At 40.8% G+C, this 27,806-nt stretch overlaps 1 protein-coding gene across 1 annotated transcript in view; it reads right to left on the bottom strand.

Annotated features, from left to right (window-relative positions):
• PHACTR2 (phosphatase and actin regulator 2) overlaps window positions 1-27,806 on the bottom strand; it is a 145,125-nt gene that overhangs the window by 24,618 nt on the left and 92,701 nt on the right. The window contains exons 3-5 of the mRNA XM_054399294.1: window positions 15,010-15,090; window positions 12,037-12,195; window positions 2,751-2,987 (exon numbers count right to left, since the gene is read on the bottom strand). Of these exons, the coding sequence (XP_054255269.1) occupies window positions 2,751-2,987; window positions 12,037-12,195; window positions 15,010-15,090 (477 nt within the window). The remainder of the gene's footprint in view (window positions 1-2,750; window positions 2,988-12,036; window positions 12,196-15,009; window positions 15,091-27,806) is intronic.

Raw genomic sequence — 27,806 nt, 5'->3', positions numbered from 1 at the left:
AAAGAATATGGAAAATAATTCAAAAGACACACAATACCAGTCTCTTCTGCAGCTGAGTGATACGGTTTATAAACATGAGAGTCCTGTGAGGCTTTCAGTGCATCTGGAAAAATCCACAGAAATCAGACAGATCACTGTCCCTCTTTGTGTCACAAGGTGACCGCAACGGGCACTGGACCAAACCTACTCATACTGCACAAATCATCCACAGCAACTACAAATCACCGACTTAACCTACCAGCAAATCAAAAGGAAGCAAAGAAATGGTACAGGCAGCAGTTCATAATTGCAGTGGCAAAAAATGGTGGCTCCAACCTGCGTATTATTTAGCAGGAACCTTACGGAGTGAGTGGTAGTAAGAAAGGGCTCTGGTTCTGATCCAACAAAGCACTTCAACACAGGCTGGAGATCAACAGAAACAGTTAGATGCTTGCACTTAAGAACTCCAGCATAATACAGCCAGACTATAACTGATGCTGGGAAAATGTCAAAAAGTGCTATTGTTACTTTTTACTGGGCTGGCTGACAATTTTCTGTCATGTCTCTTGTTCAGCAGATTTGAATTCTGATTAAATTAAAAATGTCATGCCTGTTGTTTGCCTTTTGGCATGTATCCATGCCTATGTTTAAGTCCCCTTCTCCCAGTTCTGCTGTTTGAGTTCGTGAATATGCTGTGGTGTCCTCAGAGGAGCCACAGCCCAGCTGTTCCTTGTATTCCCCTTCTTCATGGGACTGGATCAGTGGCTGAGTCATGTGTTCACTTTCACAGGGATTAATAAACCTCTTGTGTTAATACCATTCCCAAACAGTTCTATTTCTTAAATATTACTCTGCTTCCAATGAATACAATGTGCTTTTAACACTGTAAGAAACTCCTAGTAGAATAGGTACTATTTTATACAAGGGATGCTTACATGTATTTTACGCCCACTCTCAACCACTGCTTGACATTTCAGCAAGGCTACTGAACCTGAATGTATTTTAATTTAAGGACTCAGATACCTGAAAGCTTGTTACCAACTACTGGTATAAAAATTTCTTTATGTGATGGGGTGTTTTATTTCTGAAATGCCTGATAATGTAATGTTTCTTCATCTAAGAAGAAATGAGTTTTAAAGCTTCATGTGAAATACAACAGCAAAATCTGGGGTTTCTAATTGTTCATTCTTGTGGTTGTCTCATGTAATAGGGACTCCACTCTGGTGAGACCCCACCTGGAGTACTGCATCCAGTTCTAGAGCCCCTATTACAAGAAGGATCTGGACATGCTGGAATGTGTCCAGAGAAGGGCCACGAGGATGAGCAGAGGGCTGGAGCACCTCTGCTGTGGAGACAGATTGAGAGAGTTGGGGCTGTTCAGTCTGGAGAAGAGAGGCTCCAAGGAGACCTTATTGTGGCCTTCCAGTATCTGAAGGGGGCCTACAAGAAAGCTGGGGAGGGACTTTTTAGGAAGTCAGGTAGTGATAGGACTAGGGGGAATGGAGCAAAACTAGAAATGGGTAGATTCGGATTGGATGTTAGGAAGAAGTTGTTCACCATGAGAGTGGTGAGACACTGGAACAGGTTGCCCAGGGAGGTGGTAGAAGCCCCATCCCTGGAAGTTTTTAAGGCCAGGCTGGATGTTGCTCTGAACAACCTGATCTAGTGTGAGATGTCTGTGCCCATGGCAGGGGGGTTGGAACTAGATGATCCTTGAGGTCCCTTCCAACCCTAACAATTCTATGATTCTATGACAGTTAATACCAAGTAAATGGATACCTTATGTCAAGGTTATTATTGTAACTCTAGCAGTCTTGCAATATTTTCAAACAGTCCTCTTCTGTGTACTTCAAATACAAAACATGCCAAAATATACAAGTTATGTAGAGGTATGCTTGGAGAGAAAACTGGATGAACTGAAGGGCTTTCAAAGACTTACAGAGGATTGAAAAAACAATGCTGGTGTAAGTTCACCAATGCTTATATACAGTCCATTCATCACAATACTACTTCTGCTCAAAGTGTATTTTGATGTTTTAATTTTGACTGTCATTTAAATTACAACTGTTCAAACTCCAGATCCCTACAAACAGTTACCTATAATCTTTAATCCAGCATCACTACTGAATTTTGGTTTAAAATTGTAGTGATAGACACACCTACTATAAGCCTGATGATTGGTATTTTCCATTTGCAGTGCGTATTTAGAACTAAGTAAGCTATCAACCAGCTCAGGGAAGCCTGGCCATTTCTAATGAGTTATAATTTTTTTTTTCCCCCAGCTAAAACAACCCAACAGCTGTTAAAGATGTCTTGATGGTTTTATCCCTTACCTCTTTAAAGTTCTTGTATTCTTATCAAATAAATTGGAATAGTAGGTATTTCCAGCAGAAAGAACCAAAACTGAAGTAGTTTTACTTTGGGGGCAACTCAGACATTTAGTTTCTGAAGTCAGAGTTTTCTTTGCTGATTTTTCAGCAGTTCTCCAGCTCATTTTGTTGCCAGCATTCACACTTGAACTGGGAACCTAATATTGTCTTTGATGTGGTTGGTGGTGTGCATACGTTCATTAAACAGCAAAGTGATTTGCCCATTGACTGGGGTGTTTGCAGACAGCAGAACCAGAGCTCAGCAAGAAGCTGGCTATAACATTCATGGCATGCTCTTTACTAACACTGCTATCTACAACTGCAGAAGTTCTTGTAAGACCAAGCCAAGCGCCCCCATGCACATGCACCCACTGTAACTGGCACTGCCTGTGCAGTACTCACCAGCTTCTCGACTTGCACTGTGACTTGTTGGCTTGGGTGGTGGGAGAGGAGGCTGCTTAGCAGGAGCCTTTCCCTTTTTTTTAGCATGAGGTGCTTCGTTACTCTTACAGCTGGTGGTGGCGGAAGCAGCAATAGCATTTTTTGGTGGTAGCGGAGCTTTTTTGGGTTTAGGCTTAGGCTTGGGTAGTGGTGGAGCATGAGATGCTGGTATTTCTGGGCAGTGGTCAATAGTGCTCTCTATGGATAAGAAAGTGAACAGAAGCCAACTGACACAGACATATGCCACATATATTCAACAGCAAGCCTGACAACACTGACTACTTTTTGCTGCTTGAGCTCTTGGGAATCAAGAGTGACTTCATCTTCTGCCTCTCACTGAAGTATTATCTCAGCAAAAAAATACCATTTGTCTCAAGTCCTTCTCATGGAAGATTTTTGCTCTCAGTCTTACCTATTCTAGACTTCCAAGAATCATCCTTAATATTCAGCATCTTCAACTTCTGGCTGCAAACTGAACAAGGGATATGCTATTTACTCTTCTAACAAATTCCTTTGGCTTCATTCCAGCCCTCTGAAATCAACAAGCTAGAAAACTCAGATTAATGTGAATCTGAATGTGAACAGGGCCATTCTCTCAGCCATGGGTTCAAATATGGCTATGCAGCTGACATCTTCCTCTGAAGCAACCCACCCTCCTAAGATGCAGACTGATTGCTCATAGCAACTTTATTTTGGGCATCTTCCCCAGGGTATTTCTACTCTTCAGAAACAGATGAAGCTAAATCAAATAGGATATCATTTGCCATAGGAATGGTCTCCTCTCCTGCAAGCTCCACTGTTTCACCACCCTTACAGTAAAAAAAAAAAAAAAATCTTCCTTGGATCTATTCCAAATGTACCTTCTTTTGGTTTAAAATCCCTGGTCCTGTTGCAACAGGCTAGGAAGATTGTCCTCAACTTTCTTAAAGGCCCACTTTCAAGTATTGAAAGGCCACAATAAGTCTTCTCCAGGCTGAACAATGCCAACTCTCTCAGCCTGTCCTTGTAGGAGAAGTTCTCCATTTTTGTGGCCCTCCTCTGGACACATTCCATCAGGTCCATGTCTTTCTTGTGCTAATGGATCCAGAGCTGAACATGGTACTTCAGGTGAGGTCTCACAACAGTGGAGCAGAGCAGCACAATAACCTCTTTCAATCTGCTGGCCGTGCTTCTTTTGACACAGCCCAGGATATGACTTGCCTTCTGTGCTGCAAATGCACATTGTGGGCTGCATTCAATTTTTTATCCACCAACACCATGAAGTCCATTCCTGCAGAGATGCTCTCAATCACATCATCTCCTAACCTGTACTGATACCAAGGATTGCTCCAACTCGGGCCCACTTTTTAAGATTGTCTAGGTCCTTCTGGATGACATCCCATCCCTCTGACATGTCAACTGCACCACTTTGCTTGGTGTTACCTGCAATGTGCTGAGGGTGCACCCAATCTCACTATGTCACCAATGAAGACATTAAGTGGTACTGCTCCCAGTACCACGGTCCCAATACTGTGGTCGCTCAGAAACACCACTTGTCACTAAATTCTATCTGGACATTGAGCCACTCACCACCACCCTCTGGATGTGACTATACAACCAATTCATTATCCACTGATGTTAATGTAGTTGAGCCATTTAGAGTCCACATAACATCTGCAGCACCATTGTTACGGCTGTAAGACTTGCTGTTCCCAGGTGGGAACTCTGTGCTCGTTTAGTCTCAGGCAGCCTTGCCAAATACTCCAGAAAAATGGTAATGTAAAAGCAAGAGCACACCATCCAAACCATATGGGCTTTACTGGTGTGTTACTAAAACTACAACGAGGGGCAAAGAAAGGAGCCAAACAACTACTGCAAGGACTTCTAACAGTCACTTTTATCACTCAAGAGGGAATTGATTAGTTTCTTGCAGTATATTCCTATTAGATCCTCATTCTTACACATCTCAAATGGCTGTTCCCAGCTCTCTTCCTTCCCTTGTAAAAGATTTCCAAGAGTTAAGCAGCATCTTTTCATTTTAAGATTAGCAGATGAAAAACAAAATATGTGTTGGACAATGACATTCTTCATCTCACAAACAAAGCCTTTTCAACCTCTCGCTTACGGCGTGTGAACATGAATCTAACACATCACCTGCAGTTATTAAAACCAACTTGCACACAATTCCCTCAGTTCATGAACAGAGGTTCCTCCTTTATTTACAGCCTATTGTAGACTAAAACGTCTTGCTATGGTTTTGCAAGAACCATTGTATAGCAACCTCTTACAGCTTTCAAACAGGTTCTTTTGAACACAGATTCTCGTACTGCCTCTGTTTTCCAGAGAAAGAACTTCAGCAGAAGAAAAAAGCATACATATTTGTTACAGTCTGGTCTCTTCTTTTATAGCAAAAAACATCTCCTTGTGAAATTCTACCTACCTTCAAAGTTGAAAAACTGATTTAATTCTGAAAAAGCAGGACATTAAAAAAAAAAAAACGATTCCACTAATAACAAACATGGCAAGAAAAGATGAGGTTTTGTATTTTGAAGATCTTGAAGGACACGATAATCAGAGAATTTTAAGTGTGAGCAATTCTTTGATATGAGTGTTACTTATGGATCTAGCATGCTAAAATTTTATTTATTAATAAGAAATAATTTAGAAGTTGTGTACCTATACACCATTACCACATTTTGTTTCTAGTCATATTAGTAGAGAACAAAAATCCTGGTATATATATAAGTATACTACAGTACTTACATAAGTACTGTAGTAATACAAACAACTAATAATGGCAGCAGTGGCTTGATCTTGAACAGTGAGAGGCATGGTCTGATGTCTGTAAATGGCATGATTCTGCCCTGAGGTCTTCATGTCTGCTCTTTCTTTTGCATGTCTTGCCAAAACAGGGAGGTATCTAAATCAGTTCAGACCCACCTATTTATTTAAGCCAATCCCTCAGGTACCTCACTACCAGCTGCCAAATATTTTTATTGTGGTTGTTTTTCTTAATGTAGACATCTGTTCCTCACAAACTGACCTTTCAACCAAAGGTCTCCAAAACACCATCAGAGAGGAATGTCTTTTATTCACTGCTGTCTTGATCAAGCCATCTGCTGTAAAAGCAATCCACCTATAAAATGCTCTTTAAATAGGAAAACAAAGCAACGTCTCATTAAGCATTTGGATCGCTAATATGTTTATGTTTAGAATAAGTTTCCCAAAGGCCAGATTTTCAAGAAATCTCACTTTGAGATCAGATCTTCTTGTTCACAGAAACTAGGGCCAGACTCTTAAGAAAGCTCTCGTGTAACCACCTAAACGACGGTCAGGGTTACAGAGTACTCAGTATACAACAGCTCTTGTAGGAACACATCAAGTCTCAAAAACTTCAAGAGATATGTCAGTGTGCCATATGCACTGGAAAATCAGATTACTTTTTTGGAGGCTAAAAGTGGGACCTTTTGCAAGCTGTGGACCAAATGGACCTACAAAAATCCCAGGCATGGTTACAGAAGCCACACATGACTGAGTTGTATAATACAAGAAATTTTTCTTCACTTTTGTGAACTTCTAAAGCATTGAGGGTGAAAGCTTTTCTGTCCTAGGATTTTGCCATATAGTACTGGTATTTCTGTTTCTACAGCTAAAGCAGTGACACGAAGCTAGCTCATGGAAAACTAGCAGTGCTGCAGCACAAGCAGATCATCTACACTGACTGCAAAGCACCCTTCTCCTGGAAGACATGCACAGATCAGTGGCATAACTGTGTAAAGTGGAAGTTGGAAATAACATATGATTTGTTGCCTTTTGCAGGAGTGCAAAATGAAACTGCAAAACAAAACTAAAGTTAAGTTTTGAGAAACATGAATTTCCTTTCCAGCATATGCAGAGTGCTGTGTTCTGATCAATCAAAACTCAGGAAGCTGTCACTCAAAAACATGGGATGGAGGACAAGACAAGGTGTCTTTTGTCTGTTTATTTTAGACTGTGCTGATGCAGGTGGCAAAATCATACAAATCCTTTCATAAACTTTAATCAGCTCCATTTTTTGTTCCTGCTATTTCTGCTAAAATTCTATTCAATAAAAGACCCATTCTAATTGTTGGAAAGCTTCCTTTAATTTAGAATTTCGTATTTCAAGCCAATGTTTATTCCTTTCTACTTGTGCCAGCATTGTCCTTTAGCCATGCTCTCCCCTGGATATGTATCAACTTGTTGCATTCATCAAATGCACTCAGGCTCTCTCAGACTTCGTTTTGCTAGGCTGAACAAGAACAGCTGTCTCACAATGTTCTTTGCAGCTCTCTCTGCAGTTTTGAAATCATCTTTCCTGAAGATGGATGAGCAGATCTATACGTCTGCAGACTTCCAGATCTCACTTTATGATTTCAACAGCACCATGTGCAAGAGAGCTTGTAGCTGATACAGTGCAAAAAACAGGAGAGGGGAGAAAGGGACAGGTGTAACATCTCACCTAAAGCAACCATGTTCAGGTATTTTGCAAGAAAATACATTTCAAGATAAAACAGGAATAAAAAAACACCAAACAACCACTGAAAAGCAAATACCTAAAACTTCTTCACTGTCACTGCATACTTTTACTATTTCTTGGTCTAAGGGAGACTTGTAAGGAGAGCGAAAGGCATGTAGGCTTCAACATTCCTTTATGCTTTCTGTATAGATATGGTCAAATAATTCAATGGCTAGGTCATTAAAATCATCATCTAAAATCTTATTTCCCAAGCCACATTACAATATCTTTCCTTTAAAAGAAATTAAAAACTAGCAGCTTTGGAAATCAGGAGCTTTCCTCTGACAGTCAACGTTTGTGGGTGAATGCCTGTGTCTCTCACGTCAGCCTACTTGCATGAGCCAGCCTGGCTGCATTAGTGGGCAGGCTCTGCCCAATTACAGCTTTATCTATAGTAGCTTTCCTTTTAAGAAGACTGGATTCAATCTCATTTACATAGTTCAGGTGATGAACTGAAGATATACTATTCTTAGAAGAACGGGTTTTAGCCAGCAAACAACTCAGCTGGAGTGACAGATTCTTTGGGAGTCAGGCAAAAAAAAAACAACAAACAACTCACACTGATGATCTAAAGAGCTCAGGAGTGGAGGAAGCCAGCTAGACAAGAGGAAAGAAAGTCTGCCTAGACTCTCACAGTGAGTACTTTGCAGGATTGGTCTTCTGAGAGGAAGAAGGCTCTTGTCTGACATCCTGGAAAATGAAGGTTACTATCTTAAATTCAGCAGGTTTTATTCCACTTTGGGAGAATAAAGCAAAGGCCTATTAGAAAAGGAACCTAGAAAAATTAACTTCAAAGAACATTCCTTGTAGACAAACTAAAGTGTTGGTCACCAACAGCACATGCTCAGAGGACCAGAGCTTGTGTCTCCAACCTTCTGTATTTTGGATTACCCGTGAGAAAAACAAATTACTAAATTTAATGTTAGGTTTAAGGAAGAGCAGACAAAATACAGAGAAAAGAACATATGAAGACCTGAAACCTTTGCCAGCTCTCTGAGTTAGAGTTATCCCGTGGGGAAAAAACATTATGTGCATATATCTCATCCGCTCCTTTGGAAAGAGGATTACAAACTGCATCCTTCACTGAAGGATGTTTGCCCTGTTGGTACTGTGTTTCTGTGGCTCAGGTGAACACAACATTTTTACTTTAACTTCTTTTAATTCCTCACATATTCCACGTTCTACCACATGTTGCTGTCAGCTCTCACCGTATCATCACAACGTGCCTGTATCACTATCATGGATTGAGTTGAACCTGCTGCTGTTATTTATACTATGCTGCAGTCATGCCAGCCTCAAAAAAATGAAAAGTGGCTTCCTGTTCCAGTTGCTGCTTCTGGGTTCTGGCTTCTTGGGTGTTGGTCTTTTCCACTGGGATGGTGGCAGAACAAGGAGGGATGGGGGAGTAGTTTTCTGGCTTGGGCTTTCATTTCTCTTGCTTCTGCTTGTTGCTGTTTTGCACTGTGCTTGTTCTGCAAATAGGCTAAGGTAATTATGCATTTTGTACCATGTTTATCTGATTTTGATCAGAAAACTCTATTCTTATCTCACTTTTTTTTTTTTTGGTCTCAATCCCAAGTTTTTGTGTGTTACTTTTCCCTCACTTCTGTGTTGGGAAAACAGACAGGTTAACCCTCTGGTTCAGTTTGACCTGTTTTGTTCTGATTCAAACCATGACAATCACTTACTCTTTTTAAGCATCATCAAATCTGTATGAGTTCATTTTCCAGATCTGCTTGAACAAGTAAGCAAGTAAAGACTGTCAGCATTTCATAAAAGCATTTTTAAATAATTTCATAACTTTCAGGGCCCGAGATGCACTTTTTGTAACATTTTGAATCAGCCAGAGTTCAAACAGCAGCACACTATGCTATTGAACAGCAGGAATGAATCCTGTCTTCAGGGTCCATAAACATGGGAAGTGTATATAACTTCCTTCAGGATTTACAAATAGAAGTTCAGAGCTCTGTAAAGCCTAACATTAGCATCACTAAAGATGATGCCTGCACCCATCACTCCTGATTGTCCAGCTAGTATTCACTCCACATGTCTCAGTTCTCATGATGGAGGGTTGTGATGTGAAACACCAGCATGTTTTATGGTCTGAACAGAAGCCAGTGAGCTAGGTATTCCTGCCTCAGCTCTGTGAGGACTAGTAAACATCCACTCTGTGCTTGTTAATTCCTTGCTCTGCCAGTGGATGTGGGTGTAATGCATACCTACTGCATCTGCCATAAAAAACCACCGAGGACTGATCTGTCAAGTAACATGCATCTGGGAGACACAGTGGGCATTACTCTTCCACAAGTTCAGTACACTGGCTCACCTCCTTGCTTAATGTACTATAAAAGTAAAGAGTAACTGAAGTGTATTCACAAAGACTATCCAGTGATTTGTACTGGATTTGCACTCTGTTAATCCAGCAGGAGTAGGGAGGTGATTGTCCCCTTGTACTCGGCTCTGGTGAGGCCACACCTCAAGTATTGTGTCCAGTTTTGGGCTCCTCAATACAGGAGAGATGTGGAGGTGCTGGAGTGAGTGCATAGGTGGGCAAGGAAGCTGGGGAAGGGCCTGGAGAATAAATCCTATGAAGAGCGACTGAAGGAGCTGGGGCTGTTTAGTTTGAAAAAGAGGAGGCTGGGGGAAGACCTCCTTGCTACTACCTGAAAGAATGTTGTGGAGAGGCTGGTGCTGGTCTCTTCTCCCAGGTAAATAGTGACAGAATAAGAGGGAATGGCCTCAAGCTGCGACTGGGTAGCTTAGACTGGACATTAAGAAAAAAAATTCTATGTAAAGAGTGCAGGCATTGGAATGCGCTGCCCAGGGAGGTGGTTGAGTCACCAACCCTGGATGTGTTTTAAGGGTCATTTGGATGTGATACTTGGGGCTATGGTTTAGGGGTGAACCTTGTAGAGTGAGGTTATCCGTTGGACTTGGTGATTCTGAGGGTCTTTTCTAACCTGAACATTTCTGTGACTCTATGAATACCACTGCTGAACTGACCCTTAACACCTATTCTCAGCAATAAATCTATCTTGCTCCTTTCCAGGGGGTTCAAGGTGTTTACACATAGGAGAACTTCATGTTTAGATGTAAAAGGAAAGTACATTTGAAGTGTTTTGCATCTTTTGTATGGTCATATTGACAGTATATGAAGCTCATTTTTTGTTCTCCTTCTCCCTAATTCATCTTCTGAGAGGTACTGGGGTGCTAGCTATATATTCTTCTGTACTGAGTCTACTCCTGTACAGCAATCACTTTTAATTTCTCCCTGTAAGGTCAACACAATATATATAGGGAGTGCAGAGTGTAACAATGTGTTTGAAACAGATATTGAACCTTTTCTGCTTTTCTGGAGTTCTACATTCTGCAAAGTCAGCTAGAGGGGATTTCAACATAGTTAGAAATGTGTATTTCTAAGAAAAACCCTACACCTTAGGAATCTTCCAAGAGCTGGCAATTCCAAAAGTCTGTATTTAGGGATCCATAAAGCAGTAAGTGGTGTGATCTAGCCCCAAAGTTAACCTGAACCATTTTAAAGGAGTTTTCCACGGCTTTTATAACTCTTCCCCTTACCCAATACACATCTGGTTCTAGTTGGCACCAAAAGACAAACATATTTAAATGTCGTGAAAAAGGCTAATCTCATATTTCTGTCTTGTTGGGAGACAGGAAGTACTAGAAATCTCATAAGAAGGGCAGCTCTGCTTGGACAGTCAGTTACTTTTTACATAGTCAAGTGATTTACACAGCTCAGAGAAGAATTCAAATTTTTGTGTTAGCCAAACTGACCCTCTCAACCTCTAGAGGCTCATTCATCACTAGGTAGAGGTTACTAGAAGACACTGAAAAGGATGCTCAGCCTAACAGCCAGCCATAAAGTCCTTGATCTTCTGTATTCTTGCTTCTCCTCTAGGAAAATCTACTTAAGTGGAGGAGTATTTAAGAACACTTTTTTACAGGGAAAAGAATTAATGCATTATTCAAAAGGCTAGAGAAAGAAAATAAAACTGGGCCAAATCCTGACATTCCACGCTAATCTTTACTTTGCCCTTACTCCATGAAACTCTTATTATCAAGGTAGATCTGAGTAAAGGTAACAAAAATAATATGGACTCTGCAACTGCTCAGTACTTAGCAGTATTAACTGCAATTCAGCTGTAGAAAACCCTATGGTCATAAAGTACATTTTCCATAAAGGACTTAGCTTCAGTTTGCAGTAGTGATATAGTCCTTTGACTACTTCTGAAGAACTGGACTGCAAGTGCTTAAGATTTAACGAAAATCAATAGGAATGAGTTACATTCAGAATTATGTGGGTTTTAAGTGGCTTAAACACTTCTCAACATTAAACCCACGAGCCACTTCTACAATGACAATGTGAGGTGATGCATATGCACTTCAGTGTTTTGTTTTTTCACAAAAGAGAAAGCTGAAACCAAAGCTGTCCATGGCTACAAGGAAAGGCTCACACTGAATTTGGAAACTGAACAGCCCTCCATGCATTTTCATGCTTAGACCATGCTCCTTTTACAACCTTATGATATCCACAGTAAAAGGCATGCCTACCAGTGATGAAATACTGATGTTTCACAAGTCTGATCTTCTTGGCTGGTTCTGCTGGTATCCTTGTGGCAGAACAGAACTCACAGCATGCATTGGTGCTAATGGAAGAACATGTTAATATTTTCAGTAAGCAAAAAACAATTTATGAAAAATGTGTTCATTTACCTTTTTGATCTTCTTTTTTTCCTTCCAATGATGATGTTTTCTCTGCTAAAGTACCATTATCTCCACTGGCTTTTGCCACATTTTCTTCTTGTATGGCTTCTTCACCAACTGCTATGGTATGTCCATTTGAAGTTTCAAAACTTACTGTTACATCACCATCTGAAATGAAAATTAAAAGCTATTGCCTAGTTCAACTGCTTTCTTAGCACATACTGACTACACACAGCACACCTGTGCTTTCAAGTGTCCATGGCAGCAAAGTGGAAAGACTTACTGAAATGTGAAACATCAGGCTGCAGAGCTGCTCTGAAAAGTAACTCTGTAAAGAACTCTACAGGCTTCCACATTCCTTGGGTGGACACCTCTGCAGCAGCAGACCTGGAAGTGCACATGGGTTTTCAGGTCCAGCTTCACATCTGTACACATTAGCATCTCATTCTTTTCCTCTCAGCATCTTGGTTTACATAGCAAAGTAATGTATACATGGACCACAATGAGCTGTAACATGTTCCAACATGTCCTAAATCTGGACAATTAGGGGATAGAGTTGCAGGACTGCTGTGGTGCATCCCTGTAGTTAAATCCACCAGGAATTCAGACAGAAGCTCTCAGAAGATATGTGTCCAGTTCATCATAAAATAGATCATTATCCGGTCTTAAAAATCGAGGTGAAATCTTTCTGCACCATTATTATGTTCTGCAAGTCAAAGTCTTTCCCAAACCTCATACATTTTACTCACTTACCCAGATGACTTCAGCTATGAGGGTTTCTGTAATCCTGAAAAAAAAAGTTCTCTCTCTTTGCTATTTGTCGTTATATTGCTGAAAAATGCTGGCTCACTGCTTTGTTTCTCCCCTTATTTAGTGATTTCTGGTTTTGGTTCTATGCACTTTAAAACTGCTGCTAATTTTCTTCTCTAGTATTTTCTAATGTTTGTTATCTTTCTGTTGCTCACACCCCACCCACAGTTCATGTAGATGATTGCTTTCCTTCCGCAGGATTCTCTTGCTGTCCATTCAAAAACTGTGCAAATCTACCTGATGTGTCTTCCAGTTCCTCCCACTGATTCTTCATTAGTTGTGGCAGCTCCACTCTCTTCTAGTCCTCCTCCTTGCTGTGTGCTATCAGATCTGGATGTTTGACACTTCCCAGGTTTGGACACAATTATGCAGCCCCTCTCTTATGACGTTGGTGTGCTCCGTGGATTAAGCCGATGGTTTCATTCTCACCCATACGTTAACTTCAATTTGATGTGTAAGAACTAAGTTCTACCTTCTTGACCTTGTCTCATTCACTATAGCTGACAGTTGCACAAGGCTTTCTTCTTAGCCTACCATGACACTGAGTTTCAGCTTCTCTCTTCCTGATGTTTATAAATCTATTCTTTCCTCTCTGCTTTTACACATGGCATTCCCATCTCTTAGTCATGTCATGGTTCTGCAAACACTCCTGCCTCCAAGTAACTCTTGGAAGTCTCCACTTTGTTATTCTTCAGGCCATGTGAAACAGTCACTTCTTTACATTTCTTACTGCTCACATGTCAAGACTCCATGTAATTGCCTCATTTAGCTTTTATCTCCATAGACATTTCCTGTATCTTTTCTATATCTCCCTTTTTAGCACCTTCAAAACAATCTTGTATTTCTTCAAAAATGCTTCTCAAAAATTACAATTTTCATCAGATATGAAGTACAGTGTGATGAAGGCAACACAGACTGGATTGATAGCCTTCTTAAGCCAAGAGAAAGCGGGAGAAAATTGTTCATCTTTACTTCTTTTTCTAACTTTGCTCAGTCTCTGTAAGGGATCAAAAGCCCCATCATCTTTTAAGACTGGAAGAGTGAGAGTCAAGGACACTGATGGCCAAGGCATACATACTTCAAGTGACAATATTTATGTTCAGACTGTTTGGAACCAACCTGAAATGTTAACTCATTTCATTAACGCCCCAGCAGTCTAAATCCAATTTACAACCATCAATGGACAAAGTCAGGCAGCTCTCCAGTAAAGCAAGTAGCAAAACACGCAATGAATTCACAGATGGACAAACTGAAGTCTGGAGACTTTACATGTCTTGTTTTAAGCCAAAGACAGTGGCAGAAACAAGTTCAGCAGCCAGCTATGTGGAACGTCATAGCCTGGTAATTAGCGAAATGCTGTAACGAGACAAAGCAGCCCATTACTTCTAATATCACTGTGTATGACACAAACCATACACACTGATATTTTCATGGTTCTTTAGCTCAGGCAGAGTAATACAATTTATAGGAGAAGAACATTTTTTGAAATCATGGAGTTCTTAGACTCCTTGATAAAATGACAAATGGTTTAAGCTACAGAAAATTATTTTACTTGACTTTTATTTGATGTAGATTTACAGAAAATGAAGAATATTAGAAAGAATACTACTAGAAACATAATCAGATGTAGCATGTGGTTTACTCATGCTTTTTGGAATACAAATTTCTAATTAACACCAGCCACTAAACATTACAGCATTTTGAAACAAGTGATGTCTTCCCCACAGTTTTATGTTTGTGCCATTTGTGAATATGGCCTGTGTGACAGTGGTGGGATCTGTACAATCCCACCACTGGTACTTTTTTGATACCTGAAATGGATGCTATTGATTTGTTTGGTGTCCCAAGGCCAAAGTTTCAGTTAAAATTTCTCATTATTATACTCCAGTTGCTTTAGATAGCAGACTTTGACTCAAAAGAAAAAAATTCTGTCAAAGAGTAAGTGGGAATAAAAGGAGTCAGAAGTCAGATGGTGTACCTATGGCAGACCAGTTACAGAACACAAATCTCTCAACTCCAGCTTTAGTTCTTTACCAACTGTCACAAATTATGTCTCACACTCCTCAGCTTTGTCTCCTCATACCTATTTATACTACATGTAAACAATGCAATACTGGCTTTATCATCCATGGTTAGCACTTAGGAGCTAAATTCTAGTTAATGTGTTACCACCTTGCTCGGGCATTTCCTTCAGCACTCCCCTTCTTATCAGCTCCTCTCTGCTTTGTCTTGTCGAAATCTTCCTTTCCAACACTAAAGAAAAAGCACAGTTAAGAATAGATTTATTCTCATACTGCTGATGCTTGTGAAAAATGCAGAAGAATATTTTTATTTTAAAGAACCCTAAGAGATCTTGTTTCCTGATTGTGCAGGAGAAGCAGTCTCATTTTTTCGTAGATCATCTCTGAAAATATTCTCCTACAATTTCAGGCACAGAAGGTGGGGATTCATATGATCCAGTACCTTCAGCTGAGTGAAGTTTCATGATGCTTCACTTAAAATCAATGGTAAAGGGTACTTCCAGAGTGAAACTGAACTCAGCCTAGTACAGGCATTCAACATGTAAAAGCACTACTTTCCCACTGTCTGGGCTCTGCTGGAGAAACCTCCATCTGGTTTAGAGATGTTTTCAGTCAGAAGAGACAAATTCTGCTCAGAGCAAGCAACTCATGGAGTAGCCTTTATGACATGCAAAATGTTCTAAAGGAAAAAAAAACAGAACCTTAAACATAAGCTAGAAAGACCTGCTATGAAAGACAATAACATCTTCATCCAGTCTGATTTGCTTTCATGGAAAAAAAATGCAGCATCCTGTTTTTAGGTTAAAAAAAAAAAAAGGATACAATACACAAAAAAAGACTGCGACATGAAGCATTTCCATTATTAAGCTTATTTCCCATGGGAAAATGCTAAATAGTTTCCTAGGGAAAAGCATTTATGATGACAAAATAGAATAGCTCCCCACTGTACCCCACCCCTAAACCAATACAATTTTAGTCAGTAATCTGGGAGGTCAATGATGATTGGTGGAACTGTGGTGAATGGTCCACAAAAAGTGAGCATCACTTGTAAAATTCTGCCTTCACTGCTAGTAAAAGTTAATCTCCCATCCTGATTCTCGTTACTTATGACATCAAAACCCAAGTGATGCTTGGAGCTCAAGCTGAGGACACATGTCAAAGCTTCAGACGTGCTGGACTTCATCCTATCAATGCTGTGAGAGAGGGTTATTTATCTCATCAACTAATTCAAACACTCTGGTAATCCAATTACTCTCTAGGGCCTGTCTAATTGCTGTATGCAGATTAAATACTGTGGGAAGTATCATCAATTGCACTTGCATCACCCTAGCTGGAGCGAACAGTCACAGGGCAAAGTGATGGCTCCTGTGAAGGCACAGAGAGAAGCAGTTTGGCTCTTCTGAGAAAGTTATCCTTCATTCATAGGCAAATGTCGTTCTCCATTGCATGTTTTTCCAGTAGCTGGCTCACAAACAGACTGGCTGACCTTCAGATGCCTGAAGGAATCACTGATCATGGCTTCCTACTCCCTTTCTCCACTAGGGAAGGAGATGGTTGAACAGAAGATGAAGAAGATGCTATGCTTTTCACATTTCTAGCACTGAGTTTACTTCTAACTCTGTAATGCAGGGATTCATCAACTACCCTACATGGGATAGATTTTCCTGCCAAAACAGCATCAACTCCAGGCAGAAGAAATGAGGGCAGTCACCATATTGTCTGTCCCAGTTCAAGTTACCCACGGCTGTGAGCTCAACAGCTTGTGAACGCAAGTGGTATTGGCTCAGGAACATGTAAGCTGGCATTAGGTCTGTGTTTGTATACTCAGGTACTTTACAGGCTCTGTCCATTAAAGGTCAAACCCCCATGGTATTCAAATCCCATTTGACAATATAAAAGAAGCACGTGAGTGTGGCTGCAGACTCTAAATATATTAAGACAACCTCGCTGGGAGAGTGTGGTAGCCCAAACTCAAATCAGGTCTATAGACTGCCTTGGGTCCCAATCCTAAATTGCTCAGGAGCATTTCCACTTTTTCCCAATTTTATAAGGTATATGCCTTGCAACTGTGTGTCATACTTTGGCATGGCAAACATAGCACAGGAGCTTGCAAAAAAGGTTTTTTTTTTTTAATGTGGGTGAACACTTGGTCTCCCAAAGACTGCTTTAGAAGAGACAGAGGGGCATGAAGCCAGAGGACTATGTGGGCAGGCATAGATGGAAGGTCTTAATCTTTCTAGAAAGCTGGTGTATTTATGAGCAAAGTGAAATTTCCTTTCATATAGACCCCAAGGAGGAACACTTTAAGCACATACTTTTTACCTGGTTTATTGTTGGCAATACAAATATTCTCTTATTATTTCAGTTTTGTAAGTTATAAGTTGCTTCCTACTCTTTTTCCTCTCTTTTACAACTTCTTTTTTACAACTGTTTTCTTTTGGTCAGTGAAATGAGATGACATTTATTTGTGATTCTTAATTCAATACAACTTCAAAACAATGATGCTCTTTCGATGAAGTCCAAGAACACTGAATTAGACCCTTCACCAATAGCTCTTTCTAGTTTTCAGGATTATGTAATTTTCCCATTCAACAACACTGATTTAACAACTGCATTAAAGTAATTATAATGGAAAATGTTGATTGATATTGAAATACATTAAATCTTGACACTTCTACTGGAAGACCTCAAAGGATTTTGTTTCATACAAACATAGGTTTCAAAGCATCTCTTAGACACAACTATCTCCATTTTACAGATTAGAAATGTTATAAACAAATAAGAAGCTTAAGGCCAAATCCTTCATCAAAAATGCTATCCATGAGTACTATTTTTATTTAAACTCATAAAGCTCAGTTAATTCAGCTTAAAAAAGTGATTTATTTAAAATATTATTAGGCCCATGGAAAGAACATTAGAAATGCTAGTATTCACTATGAGTATTAAAATTTTAACTTCTACAAAGAAAAAAAACCCAGAATTCTAATTTAGATCAAAGTGATCAAGCATGTGTCTCCTATATAAAAGGAATGAATACTGTGTCTACTTATGAACGCACACTGGGTGCTATTTAGCCAGAGTGGACTTATCATTATAATTTACTGCTTACTACAGACTTTGGACTATACATTTCACATTTACACAGTTGAATATTTTAATTGTCACATCCCAACTGCACTGAGCTTTAAGGGTCTTACGTGACTTAGTTGAGCTAATCGTATGTGACTACTGTTACGTTCCAGTAAACTCTCTTAAAATAGGAGAGTTACAAAGTCAAGCATTCCAGAAGTCAAGAACAGTTCAAATGCAGGTTGATATGTGTAAAGATGGTACAGCTTATATTTTCTTGTCATGTATTTTGCTTTTGCCACCCCTGCCTTGTTTAGGATACAGACTGCACTGTATTCAATGAACAGTTTCTTTTTCTAAATTTTTAACCTTACCTTTCACTCTATGGCCCAGACCAGTCATAGTTTTCCCATCTTGTCACCCCATCAACCAAGGGAACCAAAGATAATGTGTTCTACTCCTTGATGCCCATGTGAGATGCAAAGGTGTTATCATCACTGTATAGATAGGCAACTTATGGCACAGAAAGATAAAGTGATATTATCAAATACGCTGATATTTGTTAAGTGTTTAATTTGAGACACCTTCTCAGGTGTAATTTCCCACATTAAAATTGTTATAAAACAAACAACCCAAAGTGTAGGAATTCTACTGAATATCCTACTTATGGCTCAAAATATGTAATCAACAGATGTGAAGCTAGGAGTTCTGGCCATCTGAGCTAATGGCACAGACAACTGTAGAAACAGTTATCACCTACGTGAACCACCTGGGATGGCTACTGCTGCCTGTCATCTTAGAAATAGTTCAGCTTCCTGATATAAGCATGGGGAGAGGACTGTAGTCTGGTGCCTTCACCACTGTCCTGTTTGATGTGCTCCCTTCTCTCTGTGTGCTAGGTTAATCCCAGCCCAGGAGGGGTGGGCTGAGAAGAACCTAGCCCCAGGTGGACAATGAAACCTGACTCAGGTGGGCAGAGAGATTTGGGCCCCCTCCCAGGGGGAGGGGACCCCAGGTCAAAGTCTATTCCACTCCCACTTCCCGTCCACAACCCTATTTAAGGGGGTGCAATTTCCTGCCTTGGTCTCTCTCTCTCCTGCCCTCACCTCTTTGACATCCTGCTGCTGTTGCTGTTAACAATGTGGTCAGGCCCATTCCACACTGTTCCAGACTCCTAAGGGAACTACATCTAAAGAGAATCTATCTTAAATCCAGAGAATCCTTTACCATCTGCATCTGGTTTTGTATATATTTTTATTTATCCCTTTTCCTTATACCTTTGTAACCTCCCTTTTACTCAAATGTCTTTTATATTTTGTTAAGCCTACCTTTTTACTTCCAAATCAATTCAAGACTGTTCTTACGTAGTTCTCCTCCTGCCTAATTTGCTTTCCCAACTGGGAAAAGGGGAGGCAACCTAAATCTGTTCCATTTGGGCTTTTTGGCTCTGGGAAAAGCTTAAACCACAACACTCCGTTATCATTTTATGCTCTGGATCTTCCTCCTTCACTTGAAAGAGTTTGAAATTCTTATCTTTGGTTTCCAGACCTACCTCTCTTCTCTTCCTTCTCTTTCCAGTAGAACTTGCCACAGTACACTACCCATTTGCTTCTTCCATAAGCACACCTTTGTCTCTCTCTTATTGTAAATCATCCCTGTTGCAATCTCTCCTCTTACAAGCTATTACTTACTCCTCACTCAGGAGTTAACAACGAGTACTATCCTGGAAAGCATGTATGGTAAATACTGTTAGTTGTACCACCATCATGTGGACGTTAAGCCAAGTGAACAGTTCTGGGATCTCTAGTTCAAGAGGGACAGAGAACTGCTTTAGTTCAATGGAGACCTACGAGGATGGTTAAGGGACCTGAGCATCTCTCTTACAAGGAAAGACTGAGAGACCTGGGGCTGTTTAGTCTGGAGAAGAAAAGGCTGAGAGGTGACCTTATAATGTCTACAAATATCTGATGGGTGGTTGTCAGGAGGGTGAAGCCAGTCTCCTTTCAGTGACACCCAGTGATAGGATGAGGGGCAATGGACGTAAACTCAATCACAGGAAATTCCCTCTCAACATGAGGAAAAAAAACTTCTTTACTGTGAGGGAGATGGAGCACCAGAATAGGCAGCCCAGAGAGGTTACGGAGGCTCCTTCTCGAGAGAACCTCAAAACCTGCCTGGATGAGTTCCTGTGTGACCTGTCCTAAGTGGTCCTGTTTTGCAGGGCAGTTATGGAGGCTCCTTCTCTAGAGAACCTCAAAACCTGCCCGGATGAGTTCCTGTGTGACCTGTCCTAAGTGGTCCTGTTTTGCAGGGCAGTTATGGAGGCTCCTTCTCTAGAGAACCTCAAAACCTGCCTGGATGAGTTCCTGTGTGACCTGTCCTAAGTGGTCCTGTTTTGCAGGGCAGTTGGACTCAATCTCTGGAGGTCCCTTCCAATCCCCAGCATTCTGTGGTCCTGTGAAGTGACCAGTTGATGTTATTACTCCAAACCTTTTCTGTCATATGCATGTATCATTATATATATATATATATATATGTATATACAGCTGTGAATATGTATATCTTAGCATATGTCTGTGATATATATGACATATATGTAGGTATATATACAAAAGTATATATAACATTTCAACATTAACAGCAACGTATTGGTTATAATATTAAAGAATAATAGAACTGAAGTAATTTCTCCATCTGTATATACACATGTAATAAGATCAGTTACACAAACAAGCTGGTCCTGACTGTGAGTGAAATTGGCTATTTGTCCTTCCTAGGCTCAAGTGAGGCAGGCCCCACTCTCAGATATCATGCCCCAGCAAACTCAAAAAATCCCATGTCAAAATCCTTCCCTACTGCAGTCAAAAGCAAAGCTTGCCCTGATTTCAAGACTGTTAGAAGGTATGTAAATTTATCATATTGTATACAGCCCTCATTTACTTGAGTATATCTTATCTGTCCAAGGGGTCCCACAAAGATTTGTATTTTTAGCCCAACACAAATAATTTTAATACTAATCATAGGAACAATTTAGCTCAGAAAGCAGTTTGCATCCCTTCCTCTCTCCCTATTCCCTCAACGGACTGCTTAGTGACACCAAACAGCTACAAACCTCAGGCAGTCTTTAAAACCTTTTTCTGACTCAAAGAGTACTGTGAGATCCTGGATTCTCCAGTCTTTGGTTTTGCTCTTCCAAGAGAAGCTTGGGAGAATTCCGATTTTTAATTTTTCTCTGACCTACTAAGAGCTAAAATTGCTTTCTGCTCCCTGTCTGCATGTACTCTTGCAGTGGAGCTTTGAAGTGGCATGTAACTCGTGCCAAGATACAAACTGCTGCCTTTTCCTTCACAGCAAAACATTGCAGAGGGGAGAAACCCTTGAGATGATGCCATTTTCAATTGTTTGTTTTTACTTAATTTTGAAAGCCTTCTAGGCACAAAGTAAAGTATACAGCCAGTGCCCAGAGAGCAGATTTTCTGAGATACAGCATGGAAAATATGTTGCTAAATGCCAAGCATCATTCCCACATTGGCACAAATACTTCCAACATCTAGTCCTCTGTCTTTTTTTTTTTTTTTTTTTTGATGTTTGTGGTATTTGCTGTTTATGAACATCTTTTGGTCGCTAACATAAGAGAGTCACATGAGATCTTGAGAAAGCACTGCATGGTACATGACCTGCCAAGACAGTAGCAAGAACCTATTTCAAAAAGCCTATTGAAAACCAAGAGAAAGTAGTAAAGAGTTCTTTCCAATAGCCTGCATTCTGTCTTAGAAGAAACTCCTTCAGCTGCATACAGATTCATCAAATTGTAGCCCTGTTAAGACAACAATAAATGCGACAATCATTGTACTGTCTCCCATGGTTTCAGGCCAGGAAGTGGGCTTCCTGCATGTAAGATGCAAGCACACACACCTACGTAGATACATATGCATTCAGCCCCTGTTCTGTAGTGTAAATACATCTCTGACGAGGAAGAGGATTTCCTGTAAGATTTTTAGTTTGTATGGATGCTTTCCCATTTCGTTCTCAAGTTTCTCCTGCGTCAGTTAGCATGCAACAAGGGGCAATTTGCCAAGTAAATGCATTTTCTCTCAGTCTCTGTTGGCCTTAGGTCTGTTTCCTCAATAAATACAAGGATAAATATTTTTTATCCCCCCACACAGAATCACAGAACGTTGGGGGTTGGAAGGGACCTCAAAAGATCATCTAGTCCACCCCCTCTGTCAGAGCAGGATCACCTATACCAGCTCACACAGGAATGCATCCAGGCGGGTTTTGAATATCTCTAGAGAGGGAGATTCCACAACCCCCCTGGGCAGCCTGTTCCAGTGTTCCATCAACCTCACAGTGAAAAAATTTTCCTCATGTTTACATGGAACTTCCTATGCCTCAACTTCCACCCATTGACCCTTGTCCTGTCATTGGTCATCACTGAGAAGAGCCTGGCTCCATCCTCTTGGCACTCACCCTTTACACATTTATAAACATTAGTGAGGTCACCCCTCAGTCTCCTCTCCAAACTAAATAGCCCCAGCTCCCTCAGACTCTCCTGGTAAGGAAGATGTTCCACTCCCTTAATCATTTCTGTGGCTCTGCACTGGACTCTTTCAAGCAGTTCCCTGAGGTCCTTCTTGAACTGAGGGGCCCAGAACTGGACAAAATATTCCAGATGCAGCCTCACCAGGGCAGAGTAGAAGGAGAGGAGAATCTCTCTCGACCTAATAATCACATCTCTTCTAATACAACCCAGGATACCATTGGCCTTCTCGGCCACAAGAGCACTTGTGCAAGAGCACATCTGGTGCTGGAAAGTACTATGTGAAGGAGGATGAATGCAATCCAAACTACTTTTCATTTCAAATCGAACTCACACAAAGCACACAGATAAATATGATTCCATACTCTGTGTGTGTGTATATATATGTGTGTGTGTGTGTGTGTATACATATTAACTGTAGCATTGTTTTGGTTAGATAAGACCTCTACGGTCATCAAGTCCAACAGCCAAACTAACACCACTATGACCATTAAAGCATGTCCCAAAGCACCATGTACCTCCTCCAGAGATGGTAACTCAACTACTTCTGACTCCACCATGTCCCTGGGCAGCCCACTGCAATCCTGATCATTGTTTCACTTGATACTAGGGAGAAGAGACCAACACTAATCTCACTACAACCTCCTTTCAGATAATTGTAGAGAGCAATAAGGTCTCCCCTCAGCCTCCTGCAGATTAAACAATCCAGTTCCCTAAACTGCTCTTTTTAAGACTTCTTCTTCAGACTCTTCACCAGCTTTGTTGCCCTTTTCTGGACACTCCAGCAACTCAGCGTCCTTCCTGTAGTGAGGTGCCCAAAACTGAACATAGTATTCGAGGTGTGGCCTCACCAGTGCCAAGTACAAGGGCATGACCACTTCCCTACTCCTGCTGGCCACACTCTTCCAAATACAAGCCAGGATGCTGCTGGCCTTCTTAGCCTCCTGAGCACACTGACGGCTCATGTTCAGCTGGCTGTCAACCAGCACTCCCAGGTCCTTTTCTGTGAAATAGCTTTCCAGCCACTCTCCCCCAAGCCTGTAGCATTGCATGGGGTTGTTGTGACCCAAGTGCAAGACCTGGCACTTGACCTTGTTAAACCTCAAACAACTGACCTCAACCTATTGATCTAGCCAGGTGCCTCTGTAGAGCCTTCTTACCCTCAAGCAGATCAACACCCCCTCCCAACTTAGTGTCATCTGCAAACTTACTGAGGGTGCACTCGATCCCCTTAGGAAGTGTGGGTTAGATGAGTGGACAGGGAGGTGGATTGAGAACTGGCTGAACAACAGAGCACAGAGGGTTGTGAACAACAAAGAGTCCAGCTGGGGGTCTGTAGCTGTTGGTGCTCCCCATGGGTCAGTACTGGGTTTAGTCTTGTTCAACATATTCATCAGTGACCAGAATGAAGGAACAAAGTATACTCTCAGCAAGCTTGCTAATGATACACAACTGGGAGGACAGGCTGATATGCCAGAAGGCTGTGATACCATTCCATGAAACCCAGAAAGGCTGGAGAGTTGGGCAGATGAGAACCTCAAGGAGTTCAGCAATGGCAAGTGTGGAGTCCTGCACCTGGGGAGGAAAAACTACATGCATCAGGACAGGTTAGGGATTGACCTGCTGGAAAGCAGCTCTGTAGAAAAAGACCTGGAAATGCTGGTGGATAACAAGTTCATCATTAGTGAGCAAAGTGCCCTCATGGCCAAGAAGGCTAGTGGTATTCTGGGATGCATTAAGAGGAATGTGTCCAGCAGGCCAAAACAGGTTGTCCTCCCCCTCTACTTTGCCCTGGTGAGGCTGCACCTGGAGTATTGTGTCCAGTTCTGGGCTCTGAAGTTCAGGAAGGACCAGGAACTACTGGAGGGAGTTGATGATGATTAGGGGACTGGAGCATCTCTCTTACAAGGAGAGGCATAGCGACCTGGGACTCTGTAGCCTGTAAAAGCAAAGACTGAGAGGGAATCTTATAAACTCATATAGATGTCTAAAGGGGGAAGGTCACGGCGACAGCGCTGGGCTCTTTTCTGTGGTGCCCAGTCATAGGACAAGGGGCAACAGATACAAACTAAAAGACAGGAAGTTTCACTTGAGTTTAAGGAGAAACTTCTTTGAAGATGGTAGAGCACTGGAAAAGCCTGCCCAGAGAGGCTGTGAAGTCTCCTTCTCTGCAGACTTTCAAAACCTGCCTGGACATGTTCCTGTGCCACCTGATCTAGGTATACCTGCATTAACAAGGGGGTTAGATCTCCAGAGATCCCTTCCAACCCCTACCATTCTATGATTCTGTGATAAAGATACTAGACACAACTGGGTCCAAAACCGATCCCTGGGAACACCACTAGTGACTGGCTGCCAACTGGACTTCTGTTCACCACCACTCTTTGGCCATTCAGCCAAATTTTTACCCAGCAAAGCATCCACTCACCCAAGCCATGAGTAGCCAGTTTCTCCACTAGGATGCTGTGGGAGACAGTGTCAAAGGCTTTACTGAAGTCCAGGTGAACAACATTCACCACCTTTCCCTCATCCACTAAGCAGGTCACCTTGTCTTAGAAGGAGATCATGCTTGCCAAGCAGCACCTGCCCTTCAGGAACCCATGCTGATTGGGCCTTATCACCTAATTGCCCTGCACATGCTACATATAGCACTCCAGATGATTTGATCTGTGACCTGGCACTGAGGAAAGACTGACACGTCTGTAGTTCCCTGGGTCCTCCTTCTGGCCCTTCTTGTAGATGGGCATCACATTTGCCAATCCCCAGTCATCTGGGACTTCCTCGGTTAGACAGGACTGCTGGTAAATGATGGGAAATGTCTTGTTGAGCACTTCTGACAGTTCTCTCAGTACTTTTGGGTATATGACATCCAGCCCCACATACAGACTCATGTATATAGTTTAAAGAAAAAAAATACATTATATTATATTTTATAGATATAGATGATATAGATATAAATATATGTATGTATATACAAAGAAAATTGTTACCTCCCTGTAGCTCCCTATACACTATTTCCTGACAGTGAAACAATCCTCAAGCAGGTAATGATATGCTTCCACTGCAAGCTGTGATGGTTTTAAGACTCTTTTTTAATTTTTCTCCACAAAGTTCAAGCAGACAAAGTGAAAGAATGTAAATAAATCACTCTTGGGTGTAAGAAAGCAAACTAATGATTATTCTAAACACTTCCATTGAAGAGATAGAAACGTTTAAGAATCTCTACTAAAAACAAGGTTGGGGAGTTGGGCAGTCTGGGACTCGGCTTGCTCGCTCAGTTTCTGTCTGCCTGCTTCTTCTTTTCTGGCTGAAGATAGCACACTGACCTTGACGAGCTAAGTCTAACAACCTCTCTGCTTCTTGACTCTCTGCCTTCTGCCAAGGGGGTCTGGGGGGATTCCTTCTGGCTGGGGGGGAGGCCCCTTGGGGAAAGCAAAGAGGGCTTGGTTGTGCTCTCCTGTTGATTGTACATATTTGTAAATGTTGTGAATAGTGTATATTTGTACATATTCATTGCATTTCATCATAGATTGTAGATTTGCTTGTAAATACAGCTTTCATTTGCTTCCAGACTGAGCTAGCCTGGTCATTGTCGGTGTGGGATGGGGATTTCAGCTCTCAGTGTTACACAAGCTAACGTGATGTGCACTGCAAAGCTCTAGCTTTTTCATGGTGCAGCTGAGTCCTGCACCCTGTATGTTTCTGGGATTTCTGGAGACACAACCTTTACCCTTAGCACTCAGGAACAGAATGATTTATCCCTATTATTTTCTACATACATACGGGGAGGTCATCTGCATTTCAGGCCCAGACAGAGGGAGAACTGCAGGAGGCACTGGACGTGAACACAAATTAGTTACTCTGGTCCACTCCCATGAGCACTACAAGTACCACTATTGGGCAACCAGCATGAGTGAAAGGCATGTCTAGCCTACTACAGGCTGCTGACATAGGTCAGAAAGTAGAGAAAACATCTTCTATGTAGATATGAGGGTAAATACCAGTAACAGCTAAGCAAGGCTATAAGCTATGTTTGCCTTGAAGAAGTATTTCAAATCTTCACTCTCTGGAATGTTGTCATTACTTAAATACATTCTTCTTTCTCAACATAAAAGCTCTGGGAACTATTCTTGTGCCACTTTCAAATAGTCAAACACTTGAATTTGTAGGTTACATCTTAGAGAGTCACAAGGGGTAAAACTCTCACCTGAAATTTAGGTGGAAAATAATTTGGGAACCTTTCATTTATTTTTAGAACTCTTACAACCCACATTGTCCAGATTTACTTTCTTTTCATCTCCCCGGCTTAGTCTTAGCTATTTTTGAGGTGAAAGTCAAGATTTTCAGATATTATATAACTCCTAGAGTTTCACTTGAAGGGAAAAGGCACTAAATACTGTGATGATTGACAAAATGCATATAAACTGGGACATATGAATACATGCTCATATACTGAATATACTGAATAATACAAACGTTTTGAAAACATGAAATTAATTCCCTTTGTCACTATGTGTAATTACTCTTAAATAAAAGTGTAGGAGGATGGATAATCAGAACCTTATTAAAAATAGAGCATACATATCTCTTAGGAGAACTTTTATGAACTTCTGTTTGCACACTGGTGTTCTCCCACTTTCAAGAGAAGACTGATCACAAAATGCAGCTTTACATTTGCAAGAAGACAAAAAGGACTATATTACAGTGCTGAAAGACCACAGCTGAAATGAAAAAAAAAAAATCAGATTTTCTAAATGTTAAGATGTAATCCAAAAGAGCAGGTTTGGTTTTCTCCCTACTTCAGTGTGCTTTATTGATACTAATCACAATGCCAGGACACAAACCCAAGTGGTAACTCTAGCAGAAAAAGTAAAAACTACCCCTTGCTATGTTTTGCTGGATTTCTTGGCATCATATGACTGGATTGAGGCCCTCTAAAGACAGACAGTACAACTTATTTATAAATACTGTATTTATAAATAACTTATAATATACATAATTTATAAATACTTATAATAACTTATAAATATTTATAATAATATATAATTTATAAATACTGTATTTATAAATAACATATTTAACATTAATTAAGCAGATACTCATCTGTAAAAAATAACTTCCAAATGACATAGGCACTATCATGTAGTGGCACAACAGTTTAAGACATGCTAGTATGTTATGACAGTTTGGAGAATCTCTGTACACATAGCTTATGAACAGTGATTATTCTTAAGAATTCATTGCATATAAAATCACATACCTGTCCCAGAGCAGCTGCTGAATATTCAGGGGTCATTAACTAGAAATAACTTTGTTCTAGCAACATGATAAAAGTACTG

This window comes from Indicator indicator, chromosome 2, assembly GCF_027791375.1.
Source record: "Indicator indicator isolate 239-I01 chromosome 2, UM_Iind_1.1, whole genome shotgun sequence".
In the NCBI taxonomy this organism is placed as follows: Eukaryota; Metazoa; Chordata; class Aves; order Piciformes; family Indicatoridae; genus Indicator; species Indicator indicator.
Note: the sequence above shows the minus strand (reverse complement) of the source record. Positions and strands in the feature narration are given on the sequence as shown.